This window comes from Bos indicus, chromosome X (genome assembly GCF_029378745.1).
Source record: "Bos indicus isolate NIAB-ARS_2022 breed Sahiwal x Tharparkar chromosome X, NIAB-ARS_B.indTharparkar_mat_pri_1.0, whole genome shotgun sequence".
Lineage (NCBI taxonomy): Eukaryota > Metazoa > Chordata > Mammalia > Artiodactyla > Bovidae > Bos > Bos indicus.
In genome coordinates this window covers 8007601-8023730 of record NC_091789.1, presented here as the reverse complement: position 1 = coordinate 8023730, position 16130 = coordinate 8007601, and the positions used below count along the sequence as shown (strand labels likewise).

General features: G+C 36.0%; 1 protein-coding gene across 16 annotated transcripts in view; it reads left to right on the top strand.

Moving 5' to 3' along the window:
* Nucleotides 1-16130, top strand: part of THOC2 (THO complex subunit 2) — a 118782-nt gene that overhangs the window by 80396 nt on the left and 22256 nt on the right. For 14 of the 16 annotated variants that reach the window (XR_011565149.1, XR_011565148.1, XR_011565151.1 and 11 more), the window contains exons 16-25: nucleotides 1024-1120; nucleotides 1764-1857; nucleotides 2269-2349; nucleotides 5216-5312; nucleotides 6730-6847; nucleotides 7843-8022; nucleotides 9096-9260; nucleotides 13646-13921; nucleotides 14931-15072; nucleotides 15732-15889. Coding sequence is in view for 12 of the 16 variants with exons in the window: in XM_070783625.1 (XP_070639726.1) it covers nucleotides 1024-1120; nucleotides 1764-1857; nucleotides 2269-2349; nucleotides 5216-5312; nucleotides 6730-6847; nucleotides 7843-8022; nucleotides 9096-9260; nucleotides 13646-13921; nucleotides 14931-15072; nucleotides 15732-15889 (1408 nt within the window). In the remaining 4 variants the exon portion in view is untranslated. The remainder of the gene's footprint in view (nucleotides 1-1023; nucleotides 1121-1763; nucleotides 1858-2268; nucleotides 2350-5215; nucleotides 5313-6729; nucleotides 6848-7842; nucleotides 8023-9095; nucleotides 9261-13645; nucleotides 13922-14930; nucleotides 15073-15731; nucleotides 15890-16130) is intronic. The other 2 variants (XM_070783631.1, XM_070783628.1) reach the window with 1 other exon arrangement.

Here is a 16130-nt window from a genome sequence, read left to right as displayed (position 1 = left end):
ACATTCCTTGAACTGTCAACTAAATTCATTATTTGCTTCATTATATTTTCATTCTAGAAAGCTGTCACTTGTTATTTTTTCAAGTTTCTAGATTTATTATGTAATAGTCTTATCAGAAGAGTTTAAGATCCTGTGTAATAATTGTTTTGAATTTGTAAGCATTTCATAGATATAAATTTCCAAAATGTTAGTAAAAGAATACTTAGTAGAGGGTGAATTAAAGAGAAAGGAAAGAGTAGAATTAATTTTTCAGGACTTGATTACTTTGAATATGAAAATCAGAGAACTTCCTGTATCAAGTGCAATCTTGGCTATCACTCTTTTAGGGTCACTAAGACAGATGACATGAGGCATTTCAATGTATTACACCAAATTTGTTATCTTAATCCCTAAACTGATAGTGAGCCCTTCTAAATCTGAAATAATTATTCTCTGTAAGAAGAGTTTTATGTACTTGTAGAGTATGGAGAAGGTAACGGCACCCCACTCCAGTACTCTTGCCTGGAAAGTCCCATGGATGGAGGAGCCTGGTAGGTTCCAGTCCATGGGGTCGCTAGAGTCGGACACGACTGAGCGACTTCACTTTCACTTTTCACTTTCATGCATTGGAGAAGGAAATGGCAACCCACTCCAGTGTTCTTGCCTGGAGAATCCCAGGGACGGGGGAGCCTGATGGGCTGCCGTCTCTGGGTCGCACAGAGTCAGACACAACTGAAGCGACTTAGCAGCAGCAGCAGCAGCAGAGTACGTTAAGAGTTTTAATGCTTATTAGACTATTACTGTAAAATGAAAATGTGTATATTATAAGTGTTAAGCATTAATACAAAAGTTTAATACCCTCTTGGAGAATGCATAATCAAAATAGCTCAAGTCCTGCAGTAAAGCATATGATGAGGGTGGTGGTTTACATGGATCCATTTTGGATATATGGGAAATAAATTTTTTTTCATGTGTAACAAAGCTACCAACATTACAAGGGAAATTACTTAAGATGATCCCTGACACCTTTTTCTCCTCTTGTAGGCGTCTAACCAAGGAAAATGTGAAGCCTTCTGGAAGACAAATTGGGAAGTTGAGCCACAGCAATCCAACCATTTTGTTTGATTATGTATGTTTTGAGGTTAATATTATTTTCAGGGATTTTCTTTTTGTTGTCTTTAAATTAGCACAAGTGGAAATAGAATGATGTAGCTTAAAAAATGATAGTTTTAGGGGAAAAATCTTTAGCAAATGAACCATTGTATGGTTATTCTAAAAGTAAAATTTAGTATGCTATATACTTAACACATTGATCTACTTTTCTAGTAATATGTGACAATGCTGTTGCTATAAACAGATTCTCTGACATTGTCTCATGTATCACATTTCGAGTTACAAAAACATTAATAAATACATTAATACATTATTTGTTGATTTAGTTTTTAGAAACACTTGAACAGCATTTCATTGCGATTCAGATGTAACACTTTCATATTTAGAATGTGATTTCTAAAACACATTTGACGTCAGTCTAGCCTCTGTAATTCCAAAATTCAAGTTTGGATGTCCTGGAATTATTTCCTAATTGGAAAATGTGTCCTAAGAAAATATTTTCTTAGGAAATGATAAAATAGTAGGTTTTATATAATAAAACAATGGAAGGAAACTAATTTTAAGTATTATTTCTTTTGAAAAATAAAAAAGACTAGCCATTATTGAGTTAGCACAGTAAAAGTTCTCTTTTGATTAGTTAATGCCTTTTATTCTTTGTTGCCATCTTCCAGATCTTGTCACAAATACAGAAGTATGATAACTTGATAACACCTGTAGTAGATTCATTGAAATACCTCACTTCGTTGAATTATGACGTCTTGGCCTGTATCCTTTCAAATGAAGTAATTCATAGGTTTTACATTTCATAGGTTGTAGTGGTGAATGTTTTTTTTTTTCATTCTAAGTTCCTTTCCTAACCATCTGAGGTTGATTCAGATGGCTGATTGGAAGATTGGCCAGTCTGGAGTTTGTGTCTGGGTTGTATATTGGGAAAGATAATGTTAAGATGACCAAAAATCTTTGATATAGTTAGATTCTATCTTGCATGCTACAAGATGGAAAAGAGGCTGCTAAAAAGAAAAGTTGGTACTATAATGAGTGTATTTTTCAATAATTTGTAATAAATTGAAGCTAACAATTAACTTTTTTTCCAAAGGGTGGCATTTTATTGTTCTCTTAGCTAAAAGTCATTGTTAGAGATGTAATGACTTAAAATTTTTTCTTAATTTATGAAAGATTGTATCATTGAAGCTTTAGCTAATCCAGAAAAGGAGAAAATGAAACATGACGACACAACCATCTCAAGTTGGCTTCAGAGTAAGTATTTTTATTTTTCCAAGGATGAAATTTCCATCCGTTGTTAACTGCCGTGCTATGTATTCTGTTACTTATGCTAAGAAGAATCTATTTGTCAAGAGCTTTTGAGACTGTCTAACCACTCAGCTTGTTCTACAGAGGGTTCAAGTCCTCGGTTGTGTAAGGAGGTTCATATGGTATTTATTGCTTTTCTAACTCAAGAGATCAGTATTGGCTGTGATAGAATTTGGAGAAACATTACTTGGGAGATGAAAGTTCCCATCCATTCTATTATTTTAGAAGAATTAATCTTAAGGGAACTATTCTTCCATCTCTCCTTTCTATCCTGAGGTTCCAGTTACCTTAAAAGAACAAAAACTTGGTTGTTTCATAAAAAGCCCTAGCATTGGGTTTTTTCCCCTTGTGCCTTTGATTTCTAGCAGCCATTTACATTTTCTTTCAACCAGTTGTGTCTCTAATAGCTGAATCTTCAGTAACTCTCCATTGCCCTTTGAAGTCTGCAATCTGTACTATATCATACAAGTAAGTTCTTTTGGAATCAGGTCCTCTTTCTATACTAGCCTCATCTTTTGCCCCTCCCTAATATTCTAGTTCACATGGAAAGTGAACTTCTTGCACTTTCCATGGCCCTTTTGCACATATTGTTCCCTCTTCTTGGGGGTACACATCCATGCCCACTCATCTCTTCCAGCACACTTCTACTTATTCAGTAGATTTCAGGTCACTTTCTTTGGGAAGCTTTCCCTGTTAACACCTCCCACCCGAAACGTCAGAATAAAATGTCCCTCTTTGGTACTGTTGTGTAGCTTTTTGTTCATCATAGTTATTTTAGTTTACTTTTCTGTATCTTTCTGTAATGTAAGCTCCTTGAGACCAGGACCTGTGTTTTGTGCATTATCCTTTAGGTGCTCAGCAAATAATTATTGAAAAGGATGCAGATCACTTGACTTCACTAGGGTATCCTCCTCTTGTCTTGACTGGGATTTTCTCCCTACTAATGTGATAAAGACTATTGGCTACATTGGTCTTTTGTTTGCTTCTTGGTCTGGTGATGTTTCCTTGCACCTCCACAACTGGTGGCACATTCCTAGATAAAGTGAGATTTTTTTTGTGACTCAGACTTTTGAGGGGCAAGTGTTTTGTTGATCATTCAAGTCTGAGTTATATGAAAGATTCCGTTGTGTCCTAATTCATGTCACAGGTTGTGGAATCAGGCCTAAATATTTGAATCACTGTTCTACCTCATACCCAACTCTGTGACCCTTAGCTAGTTTCATGACATAACTGTTCCAGAATTTTCCTTATTGATAGGTTTATACTAACTTGAGATGATTATTGCAAAGATTAAATGAGATAATTACATAAAGAGCTTAGTAGTTACTTGGCATATGTATGATCAATGAATATTAGCTATTAGGTTGGTGCAAAAGTAATTGCAGTTGTGCATTGTTGAACTTTGCCATTTGATATTGAAATACATTCTTAAATGTGGTTATACACTTGTATAAAATGTTATATAACATTTTAATGTGCATTTCTCACTTTATTATTTTTTTGCTTATGACTTACTACTTGCTGTTTATTTTATATTTATTTTAGACTAGGGAAATGATGTTAGACAAAAAACAAATTCAAGTGATTTTCTTATTTGAGTTCAAAATGGATTGTAAAGCAGCAGAGACAACTTGCAACATCAACAATGCATTTGGCCCAGGAACTGCTAATGAATGTACAGTGCAGTGGTAGTTCAAGAAGTTTTGAAAAGGAGACAAGAGCCTTGAAGATAAGGAGCACACTGCCGGGCCATCTAGTTGACAGTGACCAACTGAGAGGATTATCAGAGTTGATCCTCTAACAGCTACACAAGAAGTTTCCCAAGAACTCGGTCAACCATTCTGTGGTTGTTTGGCATTTGAAGCAAATTGGAAAGATGAAAAAGCTTGATAGTGGGTGCCTCATGAGCTCACGGCAAATCAAAAAATCATCATTTTGAAGTGTTGTCTTCTCTTTCTCTACATAACAACAAAAACCCATGTCTTGATTGGATTGTGACCTGTGACAAAAAGTGGATTGTGTAAGACAACTGGGGATGACCAGCTCAGTGGTTGAACCTAGAAGCTCCAAAGCACTTCCCAAAGCCAAACTTGCACCAAAAAAGGTCATGGTCACTGTTTGGTGGTCTGCTGTTGGTCTGATCCACTACAGCTTTCTGAATCCTGGTGAAACCATTGCATCTGAGAATTATGCTCAGCAAATTGATGATGTGCACTGAAAACTGCAGTGCTTGCATCCAGCATTGATCAACAGAAAGGGCCCGGTTTTTCTCCATGACAATGCCTGACTGCATGGCACACAACCAACACTTCAAAAGTTGAATGAATTGGGTTACAAAGTTTCACCTCATCTGCCATGTTCACCTGACCTGTCGCCAGCTGACTACCACTTCTTCAAGCATCTTGACAACTTTTTGCAGGGTAAATGCTTCCATAATCAGCAGGATGCAGAAAATGCTTTCCAGAAGTTCGCCAAATCCTGAAGCATGGATATTTTATGCTTTAGGAATAAACAAACTTATTTCTCATTGGCAAAAATGTGTTGATTGTAGTGGTTCCTATTTTGATTAATAAAGATGTGTTTGAGCCTAGTTATAATGATTTAAAATTTCACTGTCTGAAACCGCAGTTGCTTTTGTACCAACCTTAATATTATTAATTTTAAAATTCTATTCAGTGGCATCAGCAACAGTTTTTCCCAGCTCATTTTGTTTTGGAAATTGAGTTAGTTGAAATGACACTTAATATTGTGCTCTTTGTTTTACGAACTGTTTTTTTTAAAAGCCCTGTTTTTTTTTTTTTTTTTCATATAGGTCTGGCTAGTTTCTGTGGTGCAGTTTTTCGTAAATATCCAATTGATCTTGCTGGTCTTCTTCAGTATGTGGCTAATCAGCTAAAGGCAGGCAAAAGGTATTCATAGCAAATTATATGTAAATGAAATTCAATAATTAATTTGCTTCTGCTGGTATTGGGATATTGAGGTTGCTAGTATCTTGAAAAACTATTTGTTGGTTGTAGACTTGAGAATAATAGTTGTTCACTTATTTACATGGAATTCTTTAATTAAAAGAAATTAAAGAAATTATAATTTACATATATAAACAATTTTATAATTTTATAATATTTGGCTATATATGTAACTCATTAAAAAATTCATATTGACTATGCATTAGACTTTTGAATAAATGATTGATATATTTTAAATCCTCTTATGGCAAAACATATTGCACTATTGATTATGCTACTGGGCAGGAATTAGCCTTTACATTGAGCATTTGGTAGGAATGTGTTTATTTTGAAGGTGTATGTACTATCTTTAAAACAACTATTTTTTGAATTTAAACTTTAGAGATAGGTAACATTAATGTATCTTTGGACACTGTCCTCTTTTCTGTATAAACAGTTTTATTATTTTATTCTGGACTAATATCAGTGCTTAGAGTTTGAATTAGAATGTAGATTAAACCCCATCAGCAATAAACTGACTAGACTAAGAATTGAAAAATATTTTCAAAAGCTTTCTGGTAGAAAGCAAACAAATCTGTAAAGCTCTCTGGTGCTTCAAACAAGTATTATCTAAGTAATTCTTGACAGATTGTTTTGGTTTAGGGAAAAATTTAAAAAAGAAAAACAAAACTATGTTAAGGATCTGTTGGCCATTCCCATACATTTCACTCTTCTGTGACTATTTAGGCCAGGAAAATAATCATGTTACTTTAAAATCTCTAGTTCAGTCTTCTGTACTGTGATATACTTTTTGTGACCATCTAATGGAAAGATTTTATTGGTACTTGTTGCATACTAATTTGCATGAGGGCCCTCTTGTTTTCAAAAACTAGGTTTAGAGAAGCAAGGCAAGTTGAGAGAGTAAGCACTTCCTCTCTTGGAAAAACCACCATTCTTCTTTCTAAGAAAAAAGGAGTCTTAGAAAAACCACTGTTCCTTTGTCTGTTAACTTGTATCTTGGGTATGCTTAGGTTTACCTTTCTTTGGAAACACATTTGCATCTATTTTGTAGAAAAGTATGTTTTTACTTCATTACTCAACAAATTAAGGAAGATCTTAGAAGTCATAAGGTGTCATTTTCATCAGTAGTCATAAACTTAGAGAATTCAAATGAATGACTGTTGGCACAGTAATAAATATGCTTAAGGCAGACCTCCAAACTGTCATCTTAGGCTCAAATATTGCAACTTTGAACTTGGATTTCCTTCCTTTTTTCCCTTTCTCCTCTCCCTGCCTCCATTCCTCCTTCTTAGTGTATTAATTACAACTGATTTACATTTGAAGTTTCAACTGTAGACTGTTTCTTATTTTTCCTAAATAGTTTTGACCTGCTTATACTGAAAGAAGTGGTACAAAAAATGGCAGGAATAGAAATTACAGAAGAAATGACAATGGAGCAACTAGAAGCCATGACTGGTGGAGAGCAACTAAAAGCTGAGGTGAGAGTTGCTCTTTTTGTTTAGTGACTTAAAATTCAAACTGGGTGCATGCTACCTTTTAAATTCACATTAAAAAAAGTACTTGGAAATATACCTCACCAAGGAAATGAAAGACTTATTATGCTGAGAACTATAAAACATTAATAAAGGAAATTGAAGATGATTCAAAGAAATGGAAAGATATTCCATGCTCTTGGATTGGAAGAATTAACATTGTTAAAATGGCCATACTACCCAAAGCAACCTACAGTTAATGTCATCCCTGTCAAAATATCTAGGACTTTTTTTTTTTTTTTTTTTACAGAACTAGAACAGATAATCCTAGAATTTATATGGAACCATAAAAGACCCAGAATTGCCAAAGCAATTTTGAGGGAAAAAAAACAAAGCTGGAGGCATAACCCTCCCAGACTTCAGACAGTACTACAAAGCTACAGTAATAAAAATGTATGCTTGTTCATAATAAAGAATTTAAACATCAAATAAGTACATAAAGCTAAATGTCAAAGCCATACCCTTCTCTTATAATCGTCCCCACCTCCTTTTTAAAAATGGCAATGTTCTAGTTATTTAAACCTTTTTAAAAAGCTGAAACAAAGTATAAAAGATAGTAATACATCTAAAAGGAAATAAATATCAAATCTTCTGTGGTCCTTGATACTCCAGCTGGCATAAATCTGAGCATAGTTACTCTGTTGTTGAATCTGCTCCGAACTGACTAAAGAATAATCCTTTATAAGGAACCACATGGTAGAAAGTGGAAAATATGTAGAAGTTTAAAGACAATTGGCAGTTATCTTTAAGCCAGTGACTAAAGCCAGTGGCAGTAATAGTGTCAATAAAATAAATTTGTCAGGAGAGGGAAGGATTGTAAGGTGTGTGAGATTTTTTATCTTCAGGATTGTAACCAAACCTTTCCTGTTTTCTTTTTTCAAATCAGATGGTATGTGTTATGTACTGGTACGCTAGTAAAATGTATGTCTTCTCTTTTGCAGGGTGGTTATTTTGGCCAGATAAGAAACACGAAAAAATCTTCCCAGAGATTAAAGGATGCACTATTAGACCATGATCTTGCTCTTCCTCTCTGCTTGCTTATGGCTCAGCAGAGGAATGGGGTAATCTTTCAGGAAGGTGGAGAGAAACATTTGAAACTTGTGGGAAAACTCTATGATCAGGCAAGTTAAAGTGGCCTTTGTGTTTCTGTGGGTTTTTAAATCTTGATAATGGAAAATATAGAATGTTATGTAATTTGAAAAATGTCATTTTGCTCATCATATATATTATATATACCATGGTATATATATTTTATATATATATATATATTATGGTATATATTATATATGATATATATTATGGCATATGATGTATATATAAAATAGACATTCTAGAAATAGGGACAATTTCTGTGCAAATTATGATATTTAAGAGATGGCTCTAGGGGATATAATAGTATAAGGTTTTCTGTCATTTTTGAAAATTTTATGGTAATAAACTTGTATTTATAATATACACAAGTTTAGAACAAAACCCTAACAAAATGTGAATAATGATAATCATAGATTGTACAATGAACCCTTGATCAGTTTTAAGCTTTAACAACTTTACATGGTGATGTTAATTGTAGCACTCTCTAAGAATGTATTGATGTGTTCCTGGTCAATAACATTCAGGTGACAAAAGACGTAGTAATACGTCTCTAGTCAATAATGCGTTAAGCACCAAAACCTATGGCTAACCTAAAAAATGTGGTTAACTATCACCATATTACAAGGTAATAAAAAAATCACACGTGTTTTATAAAATTTTCTACTTTTAAGGGCCAAGAGAATTGACTTGTATATACATAATATTGTTCTATAAAATTTAGGTAAATATATTTTACCACTAAAAGTGGTGAACTTGAGACCCTGGTCAACTATCAAAACACCTGTGGCGGATTCATGTCGATGTATGGCAAAACCAATACAATATTGTCAAGTAATTAGCCTCCAATTAAAATAAATAAATTTATATTAAAAAAATTCTCAAATTAGTCAACTTTTCAGGACCTGATTGTATTTTTTGTAATATGGTTATATGATTAAGTTTGTGGATTATCTCCAAAGTTCTTTCAAGTAGTAATATTTGAATTCTTACTTGTTAATCAAAATATTGTTAAAAAGAACATCTTAGTCATTTTGGAAAACATTACGTTGGTTTAATAAAATGTTAGCACATTTGTGTTTTTTGTCTTATTTTTTAAATTTAGTGTCATGATACCCTGGTACAGTTTGGTGGGTTTTTAGCATCTAATCTAAGCACAGAAGATTATATAAAGCGAGTGCCTTCAATTGATGTGCTCTGTAATGAATTTCACACACCTCATGATGCAGCATTTTTCCTGTCTAGGCCAATGTATGCACACCATATTTCGGTAAGTATAAGTATTTTTGCTGCCATTTCAAGAATGATTCCACATTACTTCTTAACTGTTTTATTTGTAACTGCGTAGTTTGACATAGGTTATTAGAGAGTTGCTCTTTTGTTAGTATTCAGCTCTGAGCAGTGGTCAATGAACATAACCCTTTTAAAAAGGAAAGTCTTTCTAGTTCTATAATTTTACTGTTACTACACTACCAGTTGTCCAAGTTGATATCTTATAGATCCTCTAGAACTATAGTTTTTAAACATTAGTGCAGATCATCAGGAAATTATTAGAGAACCACCAGGGAAGCATCTTAAAAACTTAACCCCATGTTCATAAATTCTGATTTAGAAATTTGAATGCTACCAGAGAATTTTTGCTTTTTTTTTTTTAAATAAGACTAGATGATTCTGATGCAGATGAATGTGGCATATCATTCTGAGAAATACCCCTAGTGAGTTTCCTTAGTGACAGTTATCCTTGTCAGATAGTTGACTTGCTATTACACATACTGCCTTGGAAGAAAAGACTGAAAGACTTAACCACCCCCAAACATTGTAAATACTCCTGCACTCTCTGTTGTGTAACTTCTAGGAAAGGTATATTCATGGTTCCTGTTTTATTTCTCTCCACCTACATAAAAAACAAATGAAAACAAACAACAACAAAAAGCAAACTAGAGTCCCCCCAAGTAGGTTCTCTCTTTAGTGACTGTACTGAAAGTCAAGTAAGGATGTGGGGTAAGGGGAGAAAGCCCTTCCTCTTCTTGTCTATCTGCCACCTGGACTCTTCCCTTCAAAGCCATTACCTCTAATAGGAATTTACTTTTCCTTTTTCCTCATGGCCATGGTCAGTCCTCTGTTTGGAAACTGTGGTCTTCTCCACTCTGACTAGAGTCTAAGCATGTTCTTCATTTTTGTGTAGGCTTGGATTCTGGCCCTTCTGTTTATCTGTTGTTTTTAAGTCTGTACTATGCAAGGCTTTCATTACATATTTGAGGCAAGATCTTGGTTCCCCTCTCTTTAACTAGGATCCCTTCTTTGTTCCAGTAGGGATACAGGGCTGTATATTAGAGTTTGGCAAAACATGCTGAGAAATTTGGGATCTAACTGATCATTTGATCAACCTATTTAGTTGTAAACCTAGCTATTAGTGTTTACATATCAACTGCTACAGTCTCACACTTAACTTCTAACAACTAACTAAGTGTTAATTGATTCAACTATTGCTTGCAATACTGTGCTTTACTCTCTAGAGGGAAAAAGACAATAAGGGAGTAAGATTGGGTTGTTGCTTCTCCTTCAGACTCTTCTCAATCCAGAAAATTTATATTGTCTTTGTGTAGGTATATTTTGTGTTGTTGCTCCACCCCCAGTATATCAGTCTCAGCTATACAACAGAGGACCTGATTTCTTGAGGGACTGAGGTGGTAGAATTGCTTCATCTCAGAAGTTCTGACCTACTGTGTACTATACTGAGAAGTGAACACACTAATCAGTGATATTGAACCCTAGCAAAGAGGAAAACTTGGTTGCTTGATGTTGGCTAAGCATTTCCAGGTCAGAAAATGGAGCAGATCATTCATACCAACAGCTACTTTTTCCATAGTTTGTAGAAAATATTGCTTAAGAGATAAAAATATCTAAACAAAGAAATGTCATTCCCCTCTCAGGGTTGAGAGGAAAACAGTTCAGAACTACAGAGGTGGCTGTACAACCAAGTCAGAGGTAGGCCACATACCACCCCCTGGAAAGGGAATTCCTCGGCAACCTTGGTTGCACAGGATTGGGCAGCCAAGCTTCCCTTGGGATCCTTACTTTGCCTCTTGCAAAAGCCCCTCTTGGAGAACCGCCCCCCCCCCCCCACCTCTTATAAATACCTATTTTGTTTTTTGGCCATGCCGTGAAGCATGTGGGATCTTTGTTCCCAAACCAGGGACCATACCTGCATGCTCTGTATTGGAAAGGTGAAGTCCCAACCACTGGACTGCCAGAGAAGCCCCTTGAAGAACCTTTGATGAGAGAGTATGAGTATTAGAGGGCAGCTGGGTCCCTTCCATAAAGTGATTACTGGCAGACTCTCCTGGGAATAATTAAGCCAACCAAATACTGCTCAGATTGTTAGAGTGTTAAAGAGTAATTAGAGGTACAGCAGAGACTTCCTGGCAGTCCAGTGGTTAGGGCTCTGCTTGCAGTGCAGGGGGCATGGATTCAGTTGCTGGTTGGGGAACTAAGATCCCATATGCCATGAGGCACAGCCAGAAAAAACAGCAATGACAGTGAGTATCAGTTCTATTCCGTAGGTCTAGTTCCTCAGGTGACTTTGTAGAACTGTTAAACTTATCAATTTGACTGAAGATATGAGCTTGAAGAGGGGTTAAACTGACTTTAGGCAAGGAAGTATTTGTCCTCAACAAATATGAAGTATAGCCATCTTTTCTGATTGAGCCTGTTTTATTTTCAGCTAGATAGGAACCAGGAGGGTGCCTGGCAATAGAAGTCACAGATTCAGAATGAAAGGATTAGGGAGACTGGGGCTACCATATAACACTCTCATGTTGTTATTGTTTATTCACTAAGTCTTGTCTGACTCTTTGCCACCCCTTGGACTGCAGCATGCCAGGGTCCTCTGTCCATGGGATTTCCCAGGCAAGAATACTGGTTTTAATCGTTGAGACCCACCTTGCAACACTGGTCTCAAGGAAAGGCTTTCCCTCTAGTTCATATTCTAAATATGACCAAATCAGGTAGATAAGCTATCTTATGCAGGTAATTTCAGCACTGTTTTATTCTGTTTTGTTAGAACCTCAGCAGATATCATTCTGCACACATAGGTTCATATTAGTTAACTTCAATAGGACTTCAGTAGGATCAAAAATTTTAAAGTCTTTCTTATCACAGCTGCTATTCTCTCAGGTTTCTGGTGTAATTGGGACCTCTCTCCTAAGTAATGTTCTTTTTATTTATAGGTTTGTCATGTGTAGCCTCAGTAGTTATCAGTGTGCTCTCTAAAATGGGGATAACAAGAGATAATTTTTCCCACTTCTAAAATAATTGTATGATTCTCTATTCTGCTTGAGATATCCTGTGAAACAAAGAGCACTTGGTGTGCCTTCAAGCCAATGAGCCTAGAGTATGGCAGCACTCAGTGGGAACAGCAGCCGGATTATAAGGAGCCAAGACTCTGCTTGTCATGATGCAGAATTGGAAGTAGGACCTTTGACTTCTGACCTTCTAGTTCTGGGTTCCATGTTTAGCAAAAACTGAATGATTTAGGTGCTTTTCTAGCATAAAGAAGCAGCTAGTTTTAGATGTCATCTTAGGTTCATCTTCAGGGATGATGCCTAACCCAGACAGTTTTCTGGATGAGAGCTCTTTCGTCTTAAACTGAAGGACATGAGACAGTAGCAACAACTCTACTTTGTATTGTTTTCTTTTTTATGCTTGGCATATATTTTATGAACTATTGATAATATGTGGTCCCTTCTGTTGTACTAACAGATTCTTTTTTTCATACAATTAATCCCGACTCTCCCCCAAACCAATCAAGCCAAAAAATAAGCTTTAGGAAGTCAGTTCCCATATGCTTTAAACTTCAGTATACCGTAGTCATTCAGAGAAAATCTTATTTGGCTTAGCAATAGGATTACCCGTAGGTCCTTGTTTGCCCAAGACTTTCCCAGTTTCAGCACTACAGTCTTGCATCCTTGGAAACCTCTCAATCACAGGGAGATCTGGACAGTTGGTTCTCCTACTTAGCAGTCTTATGGTAATGTTCTCATAACCTTTCTTTGTGTTAATCCAGCTTCTTAATTGACAGATCATAACAGATGACAGGGGCTACATGTAGTGATAAAACATTCTGTCTTGGTTTGCTGTCCTGCTTAGTTCCTAGTGTTAAGACCATCTACTTGGTTCCCTTGAATATTTCAAAAGCAGGAGTGGAAACCCCACCTGTTCAGTCCTTGATGCAGCAGCAAGAGTATAGTGGAGGAAATGGTCAAGGGGCTCACATACCCTATTCACTTACTCAGCAGGAACTTGTGCAATAGGAATCTTCTGAAAAGCTCCTAGTAAGATCATAGGACTAAATATTGAAACAGCTTCCAGGGATGACTTATCTTTAATGTTGTTGGTAAGAAATTAGATTTCCTGCAACATTTTTGATTGGTTATTTTCTGATTCTTGAAAAGGGGACCTAGGGTTTTTTTGGTAACTTTTTATTTTTTACTGGAGTATGGCCAGTTAACAATGTTGTGATAGTTTTAGGTGGACAGTGAAGGGACTCAGCCATAGATATATATGTGGATCCATTCAAGGGAACCTAGGTTTTTATACTATGAAAGTCATTGGTATAAATATTGTATGTATGTGTTTTTACTTTTTTATTTCCAGTCAAAGTATGACGAACTTAAAAAATCAGAGAAGGGAAGTAAACAGCAGCATAAAGTTCATAAGTACATCACATCATGTGAAATGGTGATGGCTCCTGTTCATGAAGCAGTGGTTTCCTTACACGTTTCCAAAGTCTGGGATGACATCAGTCCTCAATTCTATGCTACATTCTGGTCATTGACAATGTATGACCTTGCAGTTCCACATACCAGCTATGAACGGGAAGTCAATAAACTTAAAATCCAGATGAAAGCAATTGATGACAATCAGGAAATGGTAGGTTTTTGTTCTAGTAGCTCAAGAAAAATAACTTCATGGTATTAATTCAACATTTTCTGTATCTTGGAATTATAGTAGCTCAGGTTTCTATCTTGTTATTTTATAATGTTTTTCTAAGTGGGTTTAGAAATGATCTCTCCATGAGTGGGGGCAGGGGCTTGGTGAGTGCATGGAGGTTATGATCAATCATAAGGTATTCAAGTTTGCGTTTCTACTGAATGCTGTGCTAGCAACTTAAAATGGTCTGTGTTACTAATTGCATGAAGAATGGGAATTCCCCAGAGGAGAATTCTTTAGGAGAAAACTTTATTGAAGAGGTGAGTCTTAAACTGAATAGGCCTTGAAGATAGGTTAGATTTAGAAATATGGAGGCAAATTGGCGACTCTAGAGCTTCAGCGAAGGTATGAAGTAATCTAAGGTTTAAAGAGACCATTTGTACTATAGTGATAAATTTGAATGATTAGGATGGTGCCCAGTGCTGTAGAGCAATGAAAGTTAGAAAGGAAGGCTTGATCAAATTCAGAGCTATTTTAGATTCCTGAGCAGGGAAGCAATAATGGTAAAAATGGTACTTTAGAAAGCTTGCTCATAACAGTGGTATGAAGGATTCATTTGGTAGGCCAAGGGATTGGCATGGGGCAGTAGACCACCTAGGTGGCTTTTGGGTAATTCATTATGAGGTACTGAGAGCATAGACTATGATGGAGGTAGTGGGAATGCAAGGGACTTGTAAGCAATTAGAATGTTGAAACAGAGAAGGAGGGATCCAAGATGACTCTATGCCTCAGACTAAAAGTACCCCTGTTGAGAAGGTAGCCTATTTTGGTAGGGTACAAAGACTGACTTTATTGATTGGAGGTGAAAGCACATCCAAGTGGACTCCTAAACATCCCTGTTGAAGTAATTAGTATAAAACACTGGCATTTATCTCCTTACATTTTTTAATTAAAAGAAGGAGAAGTAATGTGCCTATAGTTAGAAAAGTATCTAACTTATACTTTGTAGCCTCCAAATAAAAAGAAAAAAGAGAAGGAGCGATGTACTGCCCTTCAGGACAAGCTTCTTGAAGAAGAAAAGAAACAGATGGAACATGTACAGCGAGTTCTGCAGAGACTGAAACTGGAAAAGGACAACTGGCTTTTAGCAAGTAAGTTGTTGGAATTGTTACATTTCTGCCACTTAACATTAAAAAAGCAGAGGTTTATAACTTTGGAGGTACTGAAGTGTATTATGTTTGTATTTCAACTCAGTGTTCACTATCCCATTGTTTGGTTTAGTTGCTAAGTTGTCTCTGACTCTGCGAACCCATGGACTGTAGCCCACCATGCTCTTCTGTCCATGGGAATCTCCAGGCAAGAACACTGAGTGGGTTGCCATTTTCTTCTCCAGGGGATCTTCCTGACCCAGGGATCAAATTCGAGTCTCCTGCATTGCAGACAGATTCCTTACCAACTGAGCTACAAGGGAAGCCCATCCCATTCTTTGGTTATTCATTAATGCAGAGTTGACTTCACATGTTCACTGAAAGAACAGATTTAGTTTGTGATGAAATTAATTGACCATATTGGCAGCTTATCATTCAATTCGTATGTATAAAATCTTATTTCTGGAGAAATTATAGGTAGAAAAATGTCCACAGAGTGAAAATGAAAGTCTTATCCCAGGCATGACCTTTTGGTTACAAACTATAAATAGTTTGTGGTTTTATAGCATTCTCTACACTAAAGTTAATGTTGTCATGTTTAGTGACCTTGAGGCACTTGAGGAAGAAGTTTACCACTTAATATATTCTTCCCTTATTTTTAGAATCTACCAAAAATGAGACCATCACAAAATTTCTACAGCTGTGTATATTTCCTCGATGTATTTTTTCAGCAATTGATGCTGTTTACTGTGCTCGTTTTGTTGAATTGGTACATCAACAGAAAACTCCAAATTTTTCCACACTTCTTTGCTATGATCGAGTAAGTTCTTTTTATTGCAACCTTTAAAAAAAGTCTCACACAAAGATAGCTAAACATTATAATCTGTGGAGGTATTATTTGTGTGTAGTTAAAAGTATGAGCTCAAGAGCCAAGTGCCTGAACTTGAATCCTAGCTCTGCTCCTTTCTAGCTCTATGATCTTTGGCAAGTTTTTTAATCTCTCTGTGCCTCAGTTTTCTATCTGTAAAACGGGATAATAGTACCTGATTCATAAGATTGTT